Below are 22,206 nucleotides of genomic sequence, written 5' to 3'. Positions count from 1 at the left end.
TCCATAGTCCATAGCCCCCCCCCCCCCTCCCCCAGCCTGGCCCCCCATTTAAAATGCTCTAGAACTGCCCCTGAACCGTGGTGTAGTTCGTTTATTGCAGGTGAAAGATTATGTGTATCTTTAGTCAGATACATTTACATTGGGAATGTGCCTCAGATGCAATCAACAGGAAATGTCTGTAAATGTGTGAACCAAATGGTCCATAAAGTTAGTATAACAAAGGAACAGCATTCCTCAGGAACTTCTTGTAGATTGCAGGATCTCTACACGTGAGAGTTCAGAAGATTTAGCAAAAACAATATTGAAAACAAGTAGTTTCCACATTTTTCCACCTATGTGCATAGAGAGAACAAGAAAACGGTTGGGATAAAAGCACATCATACTCTATTGTATTGTTGTGTATAAAAACTTTTAAGCTAAAAAATAAAAATAATAATAAACACATCATTAATAATTATATATTCAAATAACTAAAACATGAGATAATGTGCTTGTGTTTACTAATAAACTAAACTGTCATGAATCCAGTTCGTGGTTTTCCGTCTGCTTGCCACCAGAGGTCACTCTTCCATTACATTGACTCTCACACTACACAGACTGTTACATGTCACTCCGGACTACAGTTCCCATCTTCCATTGCACTGATTACACACACACAGCTGCAACCAATCAAACACACTTATAAACCTTGGGCTTCCTCTTTCAGATCGCCGAGTATTGTTTTACTCTCTTATTACTCTCCTAGTGATAGCAACTTTACGGAGCCATTCCATGTTTCCGGAGTTTAAGACAGTCAGTCCTGTTTAACCTGTGTCTTGATTTTAGCCTGGTTTACCTTGTCCTGTCTGATCTCTGCTTGCCCTGGAATTATCGCCTGTCTGTTGGATTACCCGTTTGCCTTGCCCCCTGGATCACATTTGCCGCTGATCGACCCCCGTCTGTTTACTAGACTACTCGTGTGTCTAGTAAATGTAAAAGGTAATGTCTTACCTGTTTGCTGGTGTTCGACCCTGCCTGTGTTTTGACCATGTCTGTGAATAAAAGCTTGCATATGGATCCGCACGCCTCTCATCTCGCGAACGCCCCGTTACATACACATTACCTAATGATTAACAGATAATTATTTCATGTAAATTAAAATGCTTACAAATGTCATTCAACTTTTAATTCATATAATCATGCACATCTTGGAAATCTTCAAATTATTTTAACAGATGTTATACACTTATTAAAAGCTTTTGTTAATGTACAACAGTTTTGCTGCTATTGGGGTGTGATATGGGTAAGATTTGAGACACGTTTGGTGGTATGGGTAGGTTTAAGGGTTGGTTAAGGGGTCAACAGTGTACAGGAGTCAATTTGATTACTATAAGGGAACACGGTTCAATCTGTTTATATTACATTCTTTTGATGAATGATAGGCTAATTGAAGTATTTTCTTGAAAAAATTATTTATTTTCTCTTGTTGATGTATAATTCAAGGAAAATTATTTATAATGATACACAACAGTATACTAATATAAGTGTTGAGGCAATAAAAACATGTTTTGCACCCAAATTACAATGTGTATTACTGTATGTCTTTAGCAAGCTAAAACAAAGCAAGCTTAAAGCTAAACTTCACTGTCCACCCGTTGTTACAGCAGCTAAAAGTTCAATGCCCATAAATATACTAAAAGATTAGTTAATGTTTATAAACTTTAACAAATGATGAATAATCTCAACTTTAGATTGGGTATTCCAAAAACATGAACAACTGATTAAAAACGTATTTGTAAAGATGTGTAATAGGGTGAATTCGGGTGATTTGGGACACATTTTGCCATTGAGACGACTGCTCATTAAGGTAATAATGATTAGTAAACATTTATAAACATTTACAAATTATGAATAGTTTACGCTTTAGATTGGGTACTGCAAAATCATGAACAAATTATTAATAAATGGTTTGTTGAAATGTGAAAATAGTAGAAGTCTACACAACAAATGAAGACCAAATATACAATGGAGATCAAAATTAGAGAACAACCTACAATTTTCAAGGTCACTGCTTAGTCAAAATTGAAGTTATCCTAACAGGAGTAAAATGGCAGTTTTTTAAGCACATTTCATAAATTAATTGTATTCTGAAGCACATATAAAAAACTTAAATGAGATATTTAAAAAAGAACTCTGATCAAAATGAGAGAACACTTACAGATACTTCCAAGGCACCACTGAACTCTGACCCTCTAACGGACTCTCCAACTCCCCCCTCCCAAATACACACACACACTGTCACTTTAATCAGTCTGAATAAGCTCTTTTGCACTACAATCATTATATCTGCACTGTTGTCTACTTTACTGGTTTGCACTCTATCTGCCATATGCCTTGTGCTTTATATATATATTTTTACATTTTACCTTATTTGTATATTTGTATAGTTGTATTTTGTATTTAATCTGTATTTATGTTATCTGTATGCACCAAGGGTCTGAGAGTAACGCAATTTCAATTCTCTGTGTGTATGTGCTGTACATGTGGAAGAACTGACAATAAAGCAGACTTGAACTTGAACAAGTTATTGGTGTTAATCTGGCACCTGGTGCTAAATTCCTTCATTATACGACAAACCCTATTTAACTGGCAATATTACTCCAATTTTCACTGAGATTGCAAGATGGTGTGCCGCTCTAAGGTGACTGAAACCCTTAGACAGCATGTTGTCCAGATGAAGGCCAAACGGATGACACTTTCAGCCACTGCAAGAGAAGATGGTGGTTCCAAATCTGTGATTTCTAGAATATTGCAGCTTTAGAATGATACTAATTAATTCAAGTCCACCAAAAAGGCTAGTCGTCCAAGTAAGACAAATTCACGAGAAGACAGGATAATGCAGAGACTCTCAATTGGGAATTGTTTCAACACTGCAGCTGGAATTTCTCACCAGTTCAGTGCTGAACATGGTGTGGATCTGTAGCGGCACATTTAAAAGAAGTCGGACAGAAAGTGCACTCTGCAATGACCAAGCCTCTACACTTCCTACTAATTTTTTACAGCTGTAACCCTCCAAAATTTTAGTTGTAATCTTCTTTTGTGCTACAGTGGTTACTGTTCTTTAATTTTGATCACTGTTTTCCACAAAATAATTTTTGTTGTTGTTGAAATTCTCTGGTTATTTTGTAAAACATGTTAGTAGAACAGAATATTCCTTCAAATTTTGAGCAATGAAGATTAACAATATTTCAGAAAAAAATAATTTATAGGCTGGTCTCTTATTTTGATCTCCACTGTGTGACCTTTAAAGACTGTGATTATGTGTGGTTCATTGTTTGCTTATAACTGGAGTCACTTAATCATGCAGATTTATGCTACAAGCTTTTGTAGAATTGTACAGTAAGAAAGTTATTTCCCTTAACCAGGAAATTAACGTTCTTAGAATTGACAAGACAGTTGGCCCTGAGAGGTCAGCTAAATATCTACAGCGGATCTAAATATTCATAATTAATTATAACTAGTTATGATTAATTATTCATATTTCCCATGAGCTGATTCGTTACATATGAGTAAATGAATAATGTTAAAATGAATAGTTTGTAAAGTGATTAAAATGACTAATTAAGCAATTTTTTCAACATTTGTAAATGTAAAAAAGCATTAGGTAATATTTGAACTTAAATTTAATGTCATTTGTTAGCATTCAAAAGTACATTAATAAATAAACTTGTAATAATTGTATAATTTTTGTTCCAGTTATTTGTAGATTTTTAAAAACGGCATGATCATATGAATTGAAAGTTGAATGACTTGTGAGTTTAATCATTTGTAAGCATTAACTAATGATCCGTTAAGCATTATATAATGTTTGTTAATGATATATTAGTGGTTTTTAATCATTGTAAATCATGTTAAAATCATTTTCATTTTTAAAAAGTGATATGAATTGAAAGTTTAATAACATCTGTTAACATTTAAATTTGCATTAAATAATGATCTGTTAATCATTAGATAGTTTAATAAGTACATTATTAAGCATTAACAAGCATATTATCTCATATTTCTAGCCAAAAAAGGTAACACTTTATTTATTTTCCTCATTTAGTAGAGACCAGGGGGTGCTGTACACTATAAGCTGAAATATGGTTTGGGTTTGTCATAACATTTGTGAACAAGAGGAAAGCATTTGTGACCAAGAGGAAAAAATAAATAAATTAGGATCCTCTCCAAAACCACCAATCCAATCAGCTGTCAGACTTTTTGTAACTATTCCTTCTCTTTTTTGTCAGGTTATATCCAAGCATGCCGTGCATTAATGATCATATCTATTGTGCTGGGCACATTCGGACTGGTGGCAACTCTAGTGGGTATGCAGTGTTCCAAAATAGGAGGGGAAAATTACGTAATGAAGGATCGGATCGCTGGGGCTGGAGGTGTCTTCTTCATACTTCAAGGTAAGAACATCACCAAATGACATCATTTACTGTCTTAGCACCTGTCATATAGGGGAGGTTGGGGTTAGTTGTGATACTTTTTTTTCTCAGGTCGAGGTACACTGCACAGAGCACACAGAACCATTGATGAGAATATGGTAGCAAAAAACAGCAAACCACAGTTGTGGTCAACTGAATTTTTTGTTTAAGCAATTGTGTAAAATTTCTCTATGAAACATGTGACAACTTTCCCAACCTAACATTTATGAGAAGTTCCCTTTTCCTCTCAGTTAAAATCTACAATCATTATCTAATTGAGTCTTGTATGAAAGTATGTCAGTTTGGCATTTTTATTTTGTTTACCAAACAGCTACATCAAATGTTTGTGTGTTTTTTTTTTATTTAAGCACTAGAGAACTGCCTTTACTTAGGTAATGTCAGGGTTCTTTTACAAAAAGAGCTGGTTAACACTTCGATTAAATTTGTTAACTTTCATTCACTAGATTTTCAACTAACGGTGAATTTTTTTTATACAATATACTATATTTTATATAGCATTTCTTACTAGGTAAATGGTAATCTATAAATACACTATCTAGGGTAATGATAGTTTATAAATATACTATTCATTGTTAATTATTGTTTGTTCATATTACATTAATGTATACAAACTGCAATGTTAAAAACATATTAGTATATGTAGAGGGTAACATTAACCACGATTAGTAAACACTGCAATAATATCGTTATGATACCCAATTAAATATTGTTAATGTTAATGAACTGAAACTTGTAAAGTTTTACCAAGAACTATAAAGATTATGTTTTCATAATATATACTGCATGTCTTCCAAAAGGCCTATGATAGACTGTCTTGGTAAGGAGAGTAAATGAATAATGTTAAAATGAATAGTTTGTAAAGTGATTAAAATGACTAATTAAGCAATTTTTTCAACATTTGTAAATGTAAAAAAGCATTAGGTAATATTTGAACTTAAATTTAATGTCATTTGTTAGCATTCAAAAGTACATTAATAAATAAACTTGTAATAATTGTATAATTTTTGTTCCAGTTATTTGTAGATTTTTAAAAACGGCATGATCATATGAATTGAAAGTTGAATGACTTGTGAGTTTAATCATTTGTAAGCATTAACTAATGATCCGTTAAGCATTATATAATGTTTGTTAATGATATATTAGTGGTTTTTAATCATTGTAAATCATGTTAAAATCATTTTCATTTTTAAAAAGTGATATGAATTGAAAGTTTAATAACATCTGTTAACATTTAAATTTGCATTAAATAATGATCTGTTAATCATTAGATAGTTTAATAAGTACATTATTAAGCATTAACAAGCATATTATCTCATATTTCTAGCCAAAAAAGGTAACACTTTATTTATTTTCCTCATTTAGTAGAGACCAGGGGGTGCTGTACACTATAAGCAGAAATATGGTTTGGGTTTGTCATAACATTTGTGAACAAGAGGAAAGCATTTGTGACCAAGAGGAAAAAATAAATAAATTAGGATCCTCTCCAAAACCACCAATCCAATCAGCTGTCAGACTTTTTGTAACTATTCCTTCTCTTTTTTGTCAGGTTATATCCAAGCATGCCGTGCATTAATGATCATATCTATTGTGCTGGGCACATTCGGACTGGTGGCAACTCTAGTGGGTATGCAGTGTTCCAAAATAGGAGGGGAAAATTACGTAATGAAGGATCGGATCGCTGGGGCTGGAGGTGTCTTCTTCATACTTCAAGGTAAGAACATCACCAAATGACATCATTTACTGTCTTAGCACCTGTCATATAGGGGAGGTTGGGGTTAGTTGTGATACTTTTTTTTCTCAGGTCGAGGTACACTGCACAGAGCACACAGAACCATTGATGAGAATATGGTAGCAAAAAACAGCAAACCACAGTTGTGGTCAACTGAATTTTTTGTTTAAGCAATTGTGTAAAATTTCTCTATGAAACATGTGACAACTTTCCCAACCTAACATTTATGAGAAGTTCCCTTTTCCTCTCAGTTAAAATCTACAATCATTATCTAATTGAGTCTTGTATGAAAGTATGTCAGTTTGGCATTTTTATTTTGTTTACCAAACAGCTACATCAAATGTTTGTGTGTTTTTTTTTTATTTAAGCACTAGAGAACTGCCTTTACTTAGGTAATGTCAGGGTTCTTTTACAAAAAGAGCTGGTTAACACTTCGATTAAATTTGTTAACTTTCATTCACTAGATTTTCAACTAACGGTGAATTTTTTTTATACAATATACTATATTTTATATAGCATTTCTTACTAGGTAAATGGTAATCTATAAATACACTATCTAGGGTAATGATAGTTTATAAATATACTATTCATTGTTAATTATTTTAATATTGTTCATATTACATTAATGTATACAAACTGCAATGTTAAAAACATATTAGTATATGTAGAGGGTAACATTAACCACGATTAGTAAACACTGCATAAATATCGTTATGATACCCAATTAAATATTGTTAATTTTAATGAACTGAAACTTGTAAAGTTTTACCAAGAACTATAAAGATTATGTTTTCATAATATATACTGCATGTCTTCCAAAAGGCCTATGATAGACTGTCTTGGTAAGGAGAAGCATATGTGATTAAACCTTTTGCAGTTTGTCCCTAAATTAATGTTCATGTTTCAGGTCTGTGCACGATGATTGCAGCGTCTTGGTATGCTTTCAATATCACTCAGGAATTCTTTGACCCACTTTATCCAGGAATAAAGTAAGTGGAATATAGAGTCTTTATCTTAGTATGTAGAACTATTAGAGAAAATATTAAGACCTAAAGAATCAGTTTCTTTTTCTCAGTTCATCATATTTGTGAGTTTTCTAATTAAGCAATATCGAATGAGTAGGAGCGCCGTTTCAGACAAAATTGGCCAGTCATAAAAGATCAGCATTCTTGGAATGCCACTGCGGTGTAACGTTTGATGTGTCCTGTCTTTAGGTATGAAATCGGAGATGGGCTATACATTGGTTGGAGTTCAGCCACAATGGCTTTATGTGGTGGCAGCTGCTTGCTGTGTTCCTGTGGAATTCGCAGCCCAGAGGAAAAAAAGTAAGTTTAGTATGCAACACATGCCCTGTTAAAATGACACACTTTATTTACTAACCATTTCAGAAACTCTATATCAGTAACCTGCCTAAGACATTGTACGGACAGTGCGGCAGCAGGTGATATCAGTTGTTTGTTTTTACAAATGTCTGTGTTTACAATATATATATTTTTTTCATTTTGTTTGTTTAGATCACATCTTCAGAACTTCAGATCATACTCCTACCAGCCTCAATCCAGACATATGGTTCAGACTGTATCTGCAACATCCAATGTCCCTTCCAGCCAATATGGACTCAATGTATACGTGTAAGAAACTTACTGAATACCTGGGATCAACAAAGTTACAGACATCACAAAACAGAGAACACACCATGCAAGACCCTTTTTATGCATTATGGTCAAAATCTGCTATAAAGCAGAAATGTCACATTTCTAATGTAAATATTCTCTGAGGTTTACTGGAGAATGGAGTCATGTAAACAGGTTATTGTAATTATTTCTGAGATAAAAATGTATTCGCATGCAGTAAATTGTTGTTGTACAAGAATTTGCAAGAAAAGAGCAGGGGGTTTTTGTTGAGACAATTTTTTTTTTTTTAAAAACACTTCAAAATATGGATGGGAGAAAAACTAATATTTTTCCGATGCATCTATTTCAGTAATTTACTTTCTAAATGCTCTACGAATGCATAATTTATGCTGTCTGGAATGCAGTACATTTTGGACACATGATGCTTACTTACAGACCGCTGCTTTAAAATGCTCACATGCGCTTTTGTGTGCTCGTTCTGAAGCGCAATTGCGGTATGAGGCACTTGCACCTCAAAATGCTTTTATTATGTGAAAGTACAGTCAATTGTCTTCTTGACAGGACAAAACATCTGATATGTTAAAACAGAGCTGTGCATTATAATGTGTGAATGCAGCCTATTAGACCTGCCTCTGTCTGATGTCATCAGTCAGCAAACAGCAAAAAATGTTTATAAAACTAATATAACTAATTTAATAAAAATGCATATATAAATTTGATATTCATGGTCAATAAACTCATTAAATAATAATTTTAAAAATGTGGATCAAAACCAGTTTGGAATCGGATCTGATCGTGAGGTGCCTGAAGATTCCCACCCCTACTAAAATGTATTATATATCTTTTCATTTTACATTAACTTGACCATTATGTTGGACCAGGATGTTATTTAGATCAGCCCTTCTTTAGATTGGTTAATATCTTCATGTTGTGATAAATAATTATGATGAATTCTATAGAAAACTAAACATTTTCCAAGAATTTATTTTATTCTTTTTATAAGAAGCATTTAAATAACGTACTGTGTTGATATATATAATTTATTAGCACCCTAAATCACTCTTGTTATTTCAGCACGGCTGAAATATGCTGTTCTGTTTACATATGCAATAATAATACCAATAATGAACTAATAAATTGAATGCAATAAAGTCTGTGGTCTGTGATGTGAATAACCTCTGCTGGTGATATGAGGTTACGAGGGAAAATTAGTGGTGCAATGACAAGACAAATATGAGAAAGATTATGAAAGATGTCTCTTATTGAAAAATGTAAGTGTCAGTATTTACACATAACGTGCACCACTCACATGCAAGCAAACACACAAACAAAAAGGTACAGTTTACATCATGTTGTTATTATTCTTGTTTCAACAGAGGACCAAACCACTGTGTATGGAATTGAAGTTCCCTGAAAAATAAGGAAAAATCCATTTGGTGCGAATAAATCCAGCTAGAGTGAATCTTCACTGCCATTTCTATATTTGCAGACAAAATGTGTGTGTGGAAACTACATTCTCTGTAGTCCATTTGGTGACCCCAAAAGCCTCTACAGTTGTCAGAGTCCATGGGTGGTCATCTGAAGGCTTTCAGATTCCACTTCTATCGAAACCACATGATGGCCAGGGATCATCGCCAGTCCCAACACTCTGGGCTCACCTTGTGAGAAAGAATCTGTGCAAATTTTGATAAAAAGACCAATCAAGAGCTGTAGACTCCCAACTCAGTTCCAATTTTTGATGTTACTGTTGTTATACAAGTAAAGCTACACTTTACGTATTACTTCACACAAAAATGAAACTTTGCTGTAAATTCACTCACTCGCAGGCCATTTGGGAGTCAAAAAAGCAGATACAGGCAACACAAAATTAATATAGTGTGTTTAAGTAATACTGCGCGGTACATCCTCTTTTTCTCTGACATTTTATGGCCAGGATTTCTAAATTTCCTAAAATATCCAGGTTTTGGCTTAGTTTTACTGTTGATGTGCTCTCTACAGTCCTCAAACATTGAACACATATATGCATTGCTTTGACCGTTTTCTGCAGATCCCATCTTCTTGCCGCCATGATTGGAGGATTATGTACAATGTCTGCACCTTATTGGTCAAAATACTTTCAGTCACTACCTTTAGCAAATTTGAAAACAACAAGAAAAAGCAAAAAATGTTTTGCCAATTTAGAAATCCCGACCGGCACATGTCTGGGAACAAGAGGACGTATGGTAACCCTATCCTGATGATATATTGAGGTCTTAAAAAGTGAAACGACTTGTCACCTACATCTTGGATGGCCTGAGGGTAAGCACATTTTCATTTGTGGGTGAACTACTCCTTTAAATATGAAATATCACTAGTAACCGCACTTTTTCGTGAAATACTATAGTATTTCACAAATACAGCATCACCCCACTACCAAATTAGGTGGTGATGATCTGTTGAAGTCTGAAGCCTTGCCTCTCCTCAACAGACTGAATCATTTTAGAAGTTTCAAAGTATCCATAGCAGAAATAGTTTGTGGTAAGTCTTTGAGAATTATTAGATTGTAGTCCGAATTCCTGACAATATACAGCAAAAGTAGACTTGCATAAACAAGCACTACTAATAACAGTACAATAACTTGACACTAAAGCAGGGGTGTCAAACTCAATTCCTGGAGAGCCGGATTAATTATGCACACCTGATCCAACTAATCGAGTCCTTCTGGCTTATTTGAAAACTACATAGTATGTGAGCTGGAGCAGGGTTGGAACAGAACTCTGCAGGGCTCCGGTCCTCCAGGAATTGAGTTTGACACCCCTGCACTAAAGAGTAATACTGAGTGCTGATAAAGCATAAGGTGTGTGTCCAGGGTGTTCTGGGTACCTGTGGATTTGAGGAACTCTTGTGCAGATCCCAGGATGACATTGCAGTCTCTGTCTGTGCACAGGAAGAGTCCCACCAGCGTGCGCCCGTCTGTCATCCGGATCCTCATGCTCTTATTGAGGAGGTTCTCCAGCTTACACCGAGCGAGCGAATAAGCAGACGCCTCCACCTGAGACACAACATATAATTTACATCGACCACAGAGATAAAACATATTCAATTAATTGGATCAGCATATTTAACCACGCCGCTGTTTTCCTTTCAAATGTAATAACCGTATATCATAAAGGTTTGATAGCATCAGAAGTATTCGATTAAAAATGTAATACTCATGAAGCACCGACATAAATTAATCATAGTGCTTATTAGCATTAGCTCGAGCGTTAATATTTCACTGGCCCTTATGTGACAAAGTATTCAGACCTCAGTTTGCATTTCCGTGCCGTTCTCTTCGCTTTCTGTTGCCATTTGAGCCTTCTTGGTGTTTGAGTCTTTGTATAAATGCGAATCAAATGGAAAAGAGATGGCGAGAGTTACTCAAAGAAGCAATCTTCTTCTTTTTTTTTTTTATTGGCGGCTCGCATTCTTAAAAAGAGCATTACTGCCATCTACTGTGGGTTATGGATCTTCTCGCTTCTTCTTCTTCTTCTGGCTTTTTATGGTGGTTGGCAAACAAACAAAAAGGTGCATTTCCGCCACCTACTGAGCTGGAGTGTGATTCATTGCTGGAACAGGAGGACTAAGCTGAGAGAGAGAAAAAAAAACCTTAAGAAAAGGACCACTAATATTAAATTGGCTTCTAAATCCTCTTAAACAGATGCACTTTTCTTAAATATTTTATTAATGCTTTATATACTCTATAACTTTCCAATCCATTATTCAGCAGTTTTTTAAGTGTAGTATTTCCTATCCCTATTTCTTTGAACTCTTCCACCAGAATTATCCTTTCATTTTGATAAACAGTGCAATATATTAATATATGCTCTACAGTTTTTGCTAATCCACATAAACTGCAATTCCCAGACTCATGTTTGTTCATTCTATACAGGGAATAATTAAGAGCTGTATGCCCAAGGTGAAGTCTGGTAATGATTGTGTCTTCTCTTCTACTGTGACGACTTCCTCTTTCACTACCAATTTTATTTTGAATCTGATAAATATGTCTTCCTCTTTCCTCCTCATTCCATTGTATGCCATTTGCCTTTTATAGCTGTTCTAATTATAGCCTTAACTTCTTCTTTACAAAGTGGAATATTCAGTTCTATAGAAGATCATTTCTGGATCTTCTCTCACCAGATGTATTAGGACTTATGCTTGTTGTTCAGCTCTTCCATCTTATATATAATACTATATATAGCTTCTTTAATTTAAATTAATTCCCTGAAACGCCAGTATGCACAAGAACTCATACAAACCCTTATTTACATTATATGTAATATCTGAAATATTTCCATCAAAATATCTTAGTTTCAATCTGTTGAGCATCCAGACTTAATAGTAATATTATTAGTAATTCAAATTAATAGTAATTCTCCTGTAAACACTGAAACTTGATCTGATTTCTTTTTTCCCTCTCCTTGGGATGATGTATGCAAACCCACACTTGCATCTTTAGACACATCTGTAAAAACCTGATTATAATGTTCATACTTAGTCCATAAATACTCCCTTGTTAACTCTGCCTCGAATGCATTTTGACCCTTATCTTGTCATGCTTCCAATAGGAATAAATCAACATTTGGTTGTGTTAAAATCCATAGAGGTATTGGTGGTAATATTAAAGTGGCATAATATTGCACTCGTTTCATTTCATATCCTGCACCAAATCCTCAATGATCCACCCAAAACTATTAATTGTTTCTATATTCCCAACATGATTCTAATACCTTTTTTGTTGGGGGATTTTCCTTCTGACCTTTTAATAGCATCTCCCCCATCTCCACCTGTAATGCTGGAACTGGAGAAGGAGGATAGGCACCACAACAAATCCTTAATTCTTTTGACTTTTTGATCTTATTAATATATGTACTCCATGTAGCTTTCCTGTCAAACCACATACCCAGAAATCGTATCATTTTAACTTGTTCTAATTCCTTATTATATAATTGTAGACTTAAATCTTGATTTATAGATCATTTAATCTGCTGTAAATATGATGTATAAATGAAGTAACAGTGCCCTAGGTGAATTGGACCGCTGTTTCGAAGCCCTCGAAAACCCCCACAAAGGACATCTTCTGGTTAAAGTAGTGTGAATGCAACAAGACAGCAGCAAAAATATGCTTCATAAAGCAGTGTTTCAAATGCGATTATCACAGGCGTTCATCCTGTTCACTTATAAAATAAGGTTTTCAGGTCTGGGCTATGTGCCTGCCAAGTTCTTACATTCTTACACATTGTTTTATAAATGCTGCTCTGCGCACAGTGAATCAGAAGGTTCAGTTTAATTACAAAATGTCTAGGGACAATTGCAATTTCAAGTTGAGGACAGAAGCTTGAAATATTCCAACTACTAATGACAACAAAAACAGTATTTGGAAGATGTATTTTAAAGATGTCAAATTTACTTTGCATTGAACATTGGCACAAAATTTAACATTAATTGAAACATTAATTAGAATATCATTATCAACATTTTTATTGTTCTTGTTTCAATATTTTTTAAATCTTTTCTAAGATTGTGAAGATATAGTATTAAAAGTTAACATACAAAGCAAAACTATTCACTAAGTATTCCTTAACTAAACTAATCACATGTCTTAATGTTCTTTAAGGTGCTTCCAGTCCTAGATTATCCAGAGCTATTCCATGAAAGCGGAGAAAATGCCATCCCTCTTTAGCTGTGAGGTCCTCTGCACCTTTAGACAAATAAAAGTCTAGAGAGGGCTTGTTCCAGTCTAGTACAGAGAACTGTAAACGCACACAATGCTGCTCTTTGGCCACCTATAAAGTAACAAAAACTACATTTACCTTTTTACATTAAAACCATACTGATCATTCCTTGTTTAACCACAAAATACATTTAAATATCATAATGCACAGATTTATGCAGATAATATAAAACTACAGATTAAAAAAGAAATAATAATAAAAACTTACTTTGGCAACAGTTGCCATTAAAGCTTTTCCAATGCCTTTACCTGTAGTGTAAGCAGAGATGACCAATGAGTTCTGCATTTTGGATCAAACTAATTGATGAAGTATACACACCTCTGTACTCTGGCATCACATACAGATCTTCCATATACACAGTCCTCCCTTTCCAAGTGCTGTATGTATAGAAGAAGAGAGCATAGCCAACCTTGGTATGTCCTGTGGGATGAAAAGTGAGTGACGTGACATGTGGCCAAGTATGGTGACCCATACTAGGAATTAGTGCTCTGCATTTATCCCATCCTAAGTGCACACACACACAGCAGTGAACACACACACACTGTGAACACACACCCAGAGCAGTTGGGGGTTCGGTGCCTTGCTCAAGGGCACCTCAGTCATAGTATTGAAGGTGGAGAGAGCGCTGTACATTCACTCCCCCCACCTACAATCCCTGCCGGTACCAGACTCAAACCCACAACCTTTGGGTTACGAGTCCAACTCTCTAACCATTAGGCCACAACTTCCCTAATGACAGTTTCTCTAAGAATACTTGTAAAAAAAGTCTTAAACCCTCATAATACTCCATTTACTGTGGCTGTTAATTACTAAGGAGTTAAAATGCAGTAAAACTGTAAGTTCATGCATCCATCTCATGAAGGCCTGACTTTTGAGCTGTCATAGCAACTGAGATTAATTACTGCTGGGGGGCGCTTTCGTTCACAGTTCCTTGCTGGTGAAATGATCTTCTTCCCAACCCTATCCGGAATGCCAAATCCCTGACCATATAATATTCAAGAAACACCTGAAAACTCACGCTGCTGAAAAAAACAACAACTTCTCTATGCTTTCATTATTCCTTAATCCAACCCTGTTCTGGCTTGCACTATTCCTAACGATGTCTGAAGCTTGATATTACTAACACTTTTTATGATAAATTGATGGTTGTATTCCTTAATTTTAAGTCACTTCGGATAAAAGCGTCTGCTAAATGAATAAACGTAAAATTTCAGGTAGGGTGGCCATATGTGCCATTTATACGGGACACATCCTGGCCAGGATTTTTATATAGCCTAAAACAGCCAAAGTAGTTTGACCAATAACATGCAGGTATAGTACATAATCGACCAATCGTGGGAAGGTGAGAACAATATTTTATTTTTTATTTTTATTTATTTATTTTTTTGGGGGTGTTGTGTATAGTGATTTAGATCCTGAGTCCACACTCCAGATCAGTGGGTGGCGGTAATGCACCCGAAAGCTGTTTGCCAACCGCCAATAAAAAAAAACAAAAGAAGAAAGAAGAAAGAAGGTGAGAACAAACAAAGCGATGCAAATATGCATGTGTTGGTTTGTTCGTTCGTTCAACATGAAGCTGCGCAACGATCACTGTATGGGTCATACAAATAACCACAAGAGCGATTTAAAAGCATAAGGAGCCGTCTACTCTCTATAGCTCGTGAAATAATGCCATACAACCATAGGCGGAGCCTGTGTAAGGCTGGGGAGGGCTTAGCCTTAGACTTGGGGCAAACATGCCACTAAATTGGACAAAAATGCCCATGCACAAACAAATGAAATCTATTACGTCTGTTGCTAACAAAGTGAATATGAATAGACAGTGTTGATTGCGGTATCAAATTAAGATCTGCTCATGTTGCACCGTATTTCATTTTAGGCGTTTTTACAGTGTTAGGCATTTTAACCAATCACACACAATTCTGTTGAGCTTAGGAATGCGATGGCCAATCAGAGGCGTTCAGATGAGTCATCGTTGAAACTCATCAGTTTTGTTGAGTGCGCGCGCGTTCGCTGACTGAATTCCGGACTCTTGCGAATTCTCTTATCATAAACAACAAAGCGCAGATGTACGTACAATGTAAGTAAGAGATTCATTTCACAGTGTATACAGCTTCAGTGATTTTGTTTTGTTTTGAGAGTGCCTAAACTGGCAATAGATCAATGTTAGAGATGTCACTTTCTATATAATTTATTTGCTGTTTGAATAACTGTGGAAAGGAAACGTTATATAATTATCAATTTCTAACATTTTTATTCAATTGTAATCACGTTAAATACAAATTCAGTCCCATTAAACATTTTAGCCTACATGACACATTTCTGGTTCTTGCCTAAAAAGGCGGTTTATGATGTTTAATACATTTGGCTGCGTTTAGCCTTACCCTGGAGTTGGTTCACCCTCCGCCTATGCATACAACGATCGATCTGCACAGAGCAAACAGCCAAAACCCTGATATTTTAGGCAATATAGAAATCCTGGCAAAGGTGCGTCCCGTAAAAATGACCCCTATGGTCACCCTGTTTCAGGTAATCCATTATAAATTATTGTTGCCCATATTCCTGCTCTGTTTTCTCTGGATATTATGTGGTTTTGGTCTTTTAGGAGTCATTACCATCTTTAGACTTGTGCTCCTCAGGTACCTCAGCTACAAGACACTGGTAAAAAGGATTGGGGCCAAATCCATCCCTTTCCAACTCTAAGAGAAAACAAACCAGTAGAGTCAGACATAGTAAGAAACATGTGACTTCATTTTAACTTTACTAACTTGAAATGGATCAGCTTATTTAAAAATAACCTTTATGGGATATCTTCACTTGGTCGGGCATCTTTTCATAAACGGCCAATTCCTACAATAAAACATTCAAAGATAATCGAAAATCCTTCTGCATTCAACACACGCTTAACAAGTTCTGAATGGCGTCTCACCATAATCATGCGCGCTATATCTTTACAGTCTTCTGGTTTGGCTGCACAAATAGTAAACCTCATTTTGCATAGGCAAACAGCGTTTCCTGATTTCCTCCACTACCTTTGATCAGTGGACAATTTTGCACTAAAAAGCCGACTGTACTCCTCAGTCCAAGAGAGACGGAGAAGCGTCTGCTTGGAGAGACGTGTTCAAGAGCGTCATATATCACCCATTTTGCGCAGCCTCTATCTACAAGCCATTCTCAAATCACTACTGCTTGTCTCTTAATTTTACTTTTCATGCTTAACGTTATAGAATATATTATAGAAACAAGAGAGAAATACAGTAACGTTATTAATGGCATGACATGGGGACAATGGACAACGTGAAGCAGGTTTCAGGGTGTAATATTCAATTCCTGTTAAAAACTGTTCCAGTGGGTGGAGTTTACCTGATTATTCATTAGTTCCCCTAGTGTGGGCGTGTCTTTGAGACAACGCGCAAATGAGTGGAACTGAAAATATTAGTGCACGCTCCTCAAATCGCTACGTGTTTAATGGATTATTTCGAAAAGGTAATGAAGTAGGCCTATCAATGTTTAGCATTAAAGCATTAACTGCAACAGTGTCAAAACAGCATAGTTATTATAAATCGTCTAAGCTGTTTTGCCTGATTGATTACAGCAAAACAAACAATAATCGAATAACATATGCTAACCTGGGCTAATACAGTTTTTTTTAGGTGTTTAGCTTTTATATATTTCATTTGTGGGGGTTTAATTAATGTATTTATTTATTTGAATATATTAGCCAACCTAGTTGTCATTGGTGACTAGTACTGGAGTGTGTATACAACAATACCTGAAACAAACCTCTACAAATGTATCTGTGGCCTAATAAAATGAATATAAACTATAGCCGGGAGTGAGTATCCTGTGTTATTTATAAACTCTTGTTTATTATATAGCCATTGAGAATGCCTGAGAAAATTTTTCTTGTAGTTAATATTGTAATCATTATATTTTGTAATTGATTATATAGTACAGTGCAAACACAAAGCATTATTCTGATGGCACAGTCTTCTTGGACATCAAGAAGGAGGACACCTCTTGGTCAGCAGCTACTTCAAGAATATTATTTTTAAATTTGGATAAGAAATCATACATATGTCATCATCAGTAGTGTCATAATAAGGCTTTGATTTGCTTTTGTGATGTTTCCACATATATTCATCGTCATGTAAAGTCATTGTCTTGTTTCAGACTGGATGTGGAGCTTAAGTCACTGGTACCTGATCATTGTGTGAACTGAACATACATGGAGGCTGTTTTCATTGAGTGCCAAGGCCCTGTTTTAATAATTATCTCAGACACCAGACACTCACTTCATTTTGCATTGCTTCATTCCACATACACATGCTTTCACACAACTTCCCTTGTCTTTGCAGTTTGAGTTATATTCATAAATCAATTACTTCTGTACTTGTCATAGTAACATTTAGTAACTAATATTTATATACGTTTTGAGTGGCATTTGAAAATAAGCAGTCAAAATAAACACTTACTAAATGTTTTTTTTTTCAAATTTTAAACATGATTCTTATGTATCATGTATGTTGCACTTTCTTCTGCACTGGAAGCTCCTGTTGCCAAGATAAATTCCTTGTGTGTGTAAACATACTTGGTAATAAAGCTCTTTCTGACTTCTTACTGACTTCTGAACACAACACTATGGATCATAATATAATTGGATGTTTTCACACACCATTTTTAAACATATGACAAAAAACAGACACAATGTATGATTATATATGATATTAATTATAATATTTATTATTAGTAGTTCTTTCTCAGATTCTCTAAATTGTTAAGCAATGCTTTGTATTTGACTGTTAACTAAATACAATTAAGGAAAACATGACATGCTTTTGTAGGTCCATTTTAAAGGGACAGTTCATTCAAAAATAAAAATTAACTCATGTTGTTTCAAGGTTGCATTACTCTTTCTTCTGCAGAAGACTTTGAAAAATGTGTCAATGTTCACACAGGTTTCAAACAGGTGAGTAAATGATGACAGTTTTCATTTTTGGGTGGACATATGCCTTTAATATATTATCATCTATTAGTACTTGGAGATTGGTGATTCCCAAACAGGTGTATGTGGAAAGATTTAAATTTTTTTTTTTTTTACTTAAAAGAAAAGAAAATAATAAAAGAAAATATGTGATGTGCGTTTACTTGTGTGACTTTTATTATAATTTACATGATACATGATAGCCAATATATGAAAAAAAGGAATATTTGTAGTTTGGTGTTGATAAAGATACTGACAGGGCTGTGGAGGCTGGGAAATACTGGCAATTAAAAATAAAAAAGATGATGAAGAGAATGACACAGAATACTCACTCCCGGCTATAGTTTATATTCATTTTATTAGGCCACAGATACATTTGTAGAGGTTTGTTTCAGGCATTGTTGTATACACACTGCAGTACTAGTCACCAATGACAACTATACATAGGCTAATCTATTCAAATTAATTAATTAAAGCCCCACAACTGAAATATATAAAAGCTTAAACACATCAAAAAACTATATTAGCCCAGGTTAGCATAAGTTATTCGATTATTGTTTGTTTTGCTGTAATCAGGCAAAACAGCTTATACGATTTGTCATATTATTACACAAACTATGCTGTTTTGACACTGTTGCAGTTAATGCTTTAATGCTAAACATTGATAGGCCTACTTCATTACCTTTTCAAAATAATCAATTAAACGCGTATATGACAAGTACAGAAGTAATTGATTTATGAATATAACTCAAACTGCAAAGACAAGGGAAGTTGTGTGAAAGCATGTGTATGTGGAATGAAGCAATGCAAAATGAAGTGAGTGTCTGGTGTCTGAGATAATTATTAAAACAGGGCCTTGGCACTCAATGAAAACAGCCTCCATATATGTTCAGTTCACACAATGATCAGGTACCAGTGACTTAAGCTCCACATCCAGTCTGAAACAAGACAATGACTTTACATGACGATGAATATATGTGGAAACATCACAAAAGCAAATCAAAGCCATATTATGACCCTACTGATGATGACATATGTATGATTTCTTATCCAAATTTAAAAATAATATTCTTGAAGTAGCTGCTGACCAAGAGGTGTCCTCCTTCTTGATGTCCTAGAAGACTGTGCCATCAGAATAATGCTTTAAGGTTTTACACTGTATTATATAATCAATTACAAATTATAATGATTACAATATTAACATTTTAACTACAAGAAAAAAAATCTCAGGCATGTAGCTTATGTAGGTAACAGAAACAATGACTATATAATAAACAAGAGTTTATAAATAACACAGGATACTCACTCCGACTATAGTTTATATTCATTTTATTAGGCCACAGATACATTTGTAGAGGTTTGTTTCAGGTATTGTTGTATACACACTCCAGTACTAGTCACCAATGACAACTAGGTTGGCTAATATATTCAAATAAATAAATACATTAATTAAACCCCCACAAATGAAATATATAAAAGCTATACACGTCAATTATATTAGCCCAGGTTAGCATATGTTATTCGATTACCGGTCTTTAGTAATGTGGTTCTGCTTATTACAGAACAAGACTAATGATCAGTATAGCACCACACTTGTGTGCGGTCTTTAGTAATGTGGTTCTGCTCCTGCTGTACCGGAGGAACTGCAGCTTGAACCTCACTCTCCGCCTTCCTCGGGATCTCCTCCGGGTGGTGTCTGAGCTCAGCGGGTCCTTCAGTCGAGTCAGCGGACCCTGAACTAGACCACACAGACAGATGAGATCGTCTGTCCAATGTTTTGCTTTCTGTGAGACCTCGCAGATGCCCAGAGTTCAGAAACACTCGATTAAACCTTCACAACAGCGCTAATTAACAAACAGCTGTTGGTATGGATAGCACAGCGCGTAAATACACATGACATACCCGGGTTTGTTCTTATTCGTCCGCTAATTCATTATCGCCAGCCAGACCGCCTCTCACCGTGTGCTCCGCCGAACTGCAGGAACGACTCGCGATTCAATCCGCGCTCGACTCATCTGGTCTGGATCGTGCCAAAACACAAATCACGCCTGATTGTTCGTGCCTCACTTGAATATATATGTCGCTTCTTTTAATATATTTTCATTAGATTTAACAATGCAACCAAAAAAAAGAGAAGAGTTATGTATAAATGGCAATTATAAATACATGAGCTTCTCAAAACAGACAAAGCTTAGCGGCTTGAAAGTTCTCTGGTACAACGGCTCGAGAGTAGAAATAATAAAAATCATATTATACGGGTATATTTTTCAATGCAATGTCTCTTAAAGTTTCTCCGTGTCATTATTCAAGTTTGAAAAAAATCGTCTAGACTCTAGAGCCATGCTGAAGAAGGGGGCGATGTCATGTGATAACCGTTACTTTTCTCATCGCTTTCCACGATGCCTCATCAAGTGTCCTGCACTCCGGGATACCGGAGCTTTGTGCTATTCTATAAAGGGGCTGGTTTCTGTTTACATCTCAGGGAAAGATGCCAGTAATCAAAATAATTACATTTGTATTGCATTTTATTTAGATCACTGAAATCTATCAGATTGGCCTACTTCATTACCTTTTCGAAATAATCAATTAAACACCTAGCGATTTGAGGAGCCTGCACTAATATTTTCAGTTCCATTCATTTGCGCGTTGTCTCAAAGACACTCCCACACTAGGGGAACTAATGAATAATCACGTAAACTCCACCCACTGGAACAGTTTTTCACAGGAATTGTATTATATATAATATATAATATTACACAACACCGGTCCTATTCATAATCAACTGCAAGTTTTTATATCTGTCTGTCTCGTGTCCCGCGGTGTTGTACAACTTATGTCATTTGGATTTATTTATTTTTTGACACTTATCGGTTTGCATGCAAAACATTGATAGGCCTACTTCATTACCTTTTCGAAATAATCCATTAAACACGTAGCTATTTGAGGAGCGTGCACTAATATTTTCAGTTCCATTCATTTGCGCGTTGTCTCAAAGACACGCCCACACTAGGGGAACTAATGAATAATCAGGTAAACTCCACCCACTGGAACAGTTTTTCACAGGAATTGTATTATATATAATATATAATATTACACAACACCGGTCCTATTCATAATCAACTGCAAGTTTTTATATCTGTCTGTCTCGTGTCCCGCGGTGTTGTACAATTTATGTCATTTGGATTTTTTTTTTTTGAAATGAAAAACAATCTCTTTCATGTCATATGTTTAAAAATGGTGTGTGAAAACATCCAATTATATTATGATCCATAGTGTTGTGTTCAGAAGTCAGTAAGAAGTCAGAAAGAGCTTTATTACCAAGTATGTTTACACACACAAGGAATTTATCTTGGCAACAGGAGCTTCCAGTGCAGAAGAAAGTGCAACATACATGATACATAAGAATCATGTTTAAAATTTGAAAAAAAAAAACATTTAGTAAGTGTTTATTTTGACTGCTTATTTTCAAATGCCACTCAAAACGTATATAAATATTAGTTACTAAATGTTACTATGACAAGTACAGAAGTAATTGATTTATGAATATAACTCAAACTGCAAAGACAAGGGAAGTTGTGTGAAAGCATGTGTATGTGGAATGAAGCAATGCAAAATGAAGTGAGTGTCTGGTGTC

The 22,206-nt window shown here is 35.2% G+C and overlaps 3 protein-coding genes across 4 annotated transcripts in view; 1 reads left to right on the top strand and 2 right to left on the bottom strand.

Moving 5' to 3' along the window:
* The window catches only part of cldn15b (claudin 15b), an 11,899-nt gene extending 3,359 nt beyond the window's left edge, over nucleotides 1-8,540 (top strand). The window contains exons 2-5 of the mRNA XM_016286577.1: nucleotides 4,269-4,433; nucleotides 7,109-7,190; nucleotides 7,416-7,526; nucleotides 7,716-8,540. Coding sequence (XP_016142063.1) covers nucleotides 4,269-4,433; nucleotides 7,109-7,190; nucleotides 7,416-7,526; nucleotides 7,716-7,836 — 479 coding nt within the window. The 3' untranslated portion in view covers nucleotides 7,837-8,540. The remainder of the gene's footprint in view (nucleotides 1-4,268; nucleotides 4,434-7,108; nucleotides 7,191-7,415; nucleotides 7,527-7,715) is intronic.
* A 538-nt stretch (nucleotides 8,541-9,078) lies between these two features.
* naa38 (N-alpha-acetyltransferase 38, NatC auxiliary subunit) lies at nucleotides 9,079-11,337 on the bottom strand. Of its 2 annotated transcripts, XM_016286579.1 has the most exons (4): nucleotides 11,121-11,337; nucleotides 10,698-10,866; nucleotides 9,349-9,508; nucleotides 9,079-9,245 (listed from the first exon to the last, which is right to left on the bottom strand). In XM_016286579.1, exons 1-3 carry the CDS (start codon nucleotides 11,163-11,165, stop codon nucleotides 9,393-9,395), a joined length of 330 nt encoding a protein of 109 aa, XP_016142065.1. In that variant the 5' UTR covers nucleotides 11,166-11,337; the 3' UTR covers nucleotides 9,079-9,245; nucleotides 9,349-9,392. The 2 variants fall into 2 exon arrangements, with proteins under 2 accessions (XP_016142065.1, XP_016142064.1); XM_016286578.1 differs by having other exon boundaries at nucleotides 9,079-9,508; nucleotides 11,121-11,334.
* Nucleotides 11,338-13,260: 1,923 nt separating this feature from the next.
* sat2b (spermidine/spermine N1-acetyltransferase family member 2b) lies at nucleotides 13,261-16,900 on the bottom strand. Its single transcript, XM_016286622.1, has 6 exons — nucleotides 16,518-16,900; nucleotides 16,387-16,438; nucleotides 16,204-16,287; nucleotides 13,907-14,008; nucleotides 13,796-13,836; nucleotides 13,261-13,639 (listed from the first exon to the last, which is right to left on the bottom strand). The coding sequence occupies exons 1-6, from the start codon at nucleotides 16,578-16,580 to the stop codon at nucleotides 13,466-13,468; spliced, it is 516 nt and encodes a 171-aa protein (XP_016142108.1). The 5' UTR covers nucleotides 16,581-16,900; the 3' UTR covers nucleotides 13,261-13,465.
* Nucleotides 16,901-22,206: the final 5,306 nt, after the last annotated feature.

The sequence above is a fragment of the Sinocyclocheilus grahami genome, unplaced genomic scaffold (genome assembly GCF_001515645.1).
Source record: "Sinocyclocheilus grahami isolate Dianchi unplaced genomic scaffold, SAMN03320097.WGS_v1.1 scaffold212.1, whole genome shotgun sequence".
Taxonomy (NCBI): Eukaryota; Metazoa; Chordata; class Actinopteri; order Cypriniformes; family Cyprinidae; genus Sinocyclocheilus; species Sinocyclocheilus grahami.
The sequence above is the reverse complement of the archived record's forward strand: the minus strand, read 5'-3'. Positions and strand labels throughout refer to the sequence as shown.

What these genes read in the sequence shown, in the direction of transcription:
- naa38 (XM_016286579.1), bottom strand. Translation starts at nt 11,165, where the DNA reads ATGGCAACAGAAAGCGAAGAGAACGGCACGGAAATGCAAACTGAG. An exon ending in GCACGGAAATGCAAACTGAG is followed by an intron (nt 10,867 to 11,120) that starts GTCTGAATACTT and finishes GTTGTGTCTCAG; the next exon opens with GTGGAGGCGTCTGCTTATTC. An exon ending in AGAGTTCCTCAAATCCACAG is followed by an intron (nt 9,509 to 10,697) that starts GTACCCAGAACA and finishes AAATTTGCACAG; the next exon opens with ATTCTTTCTCACAAGGTGAG.
- sat2b (XM_016286622.1), bottom strand. Translation starts at nt 16,580, where the DNA reads ATGAGGTTTACTATTTGTGCAGCCAAACCAGAAGACTGTAAAGATATA. An exon ending in TGTGATGCCAGAGTACAGAG is followed by an intron (nt 13,837 to 13,906) that starts GTGTGTATACTT and finishes CTTACACTACAG; the next exon opens with GTAAAGGCATTGGAAAAGCT. An exon ending in TAATGGCAACTGTTGCCAAA is followed by an intron (nt 13,640 to 13,795) that starts GTAAGTTTTTAT and finishes GTTACTTTATAG; the next exon opens with GTGGCCAAAGAGCAGCATTG.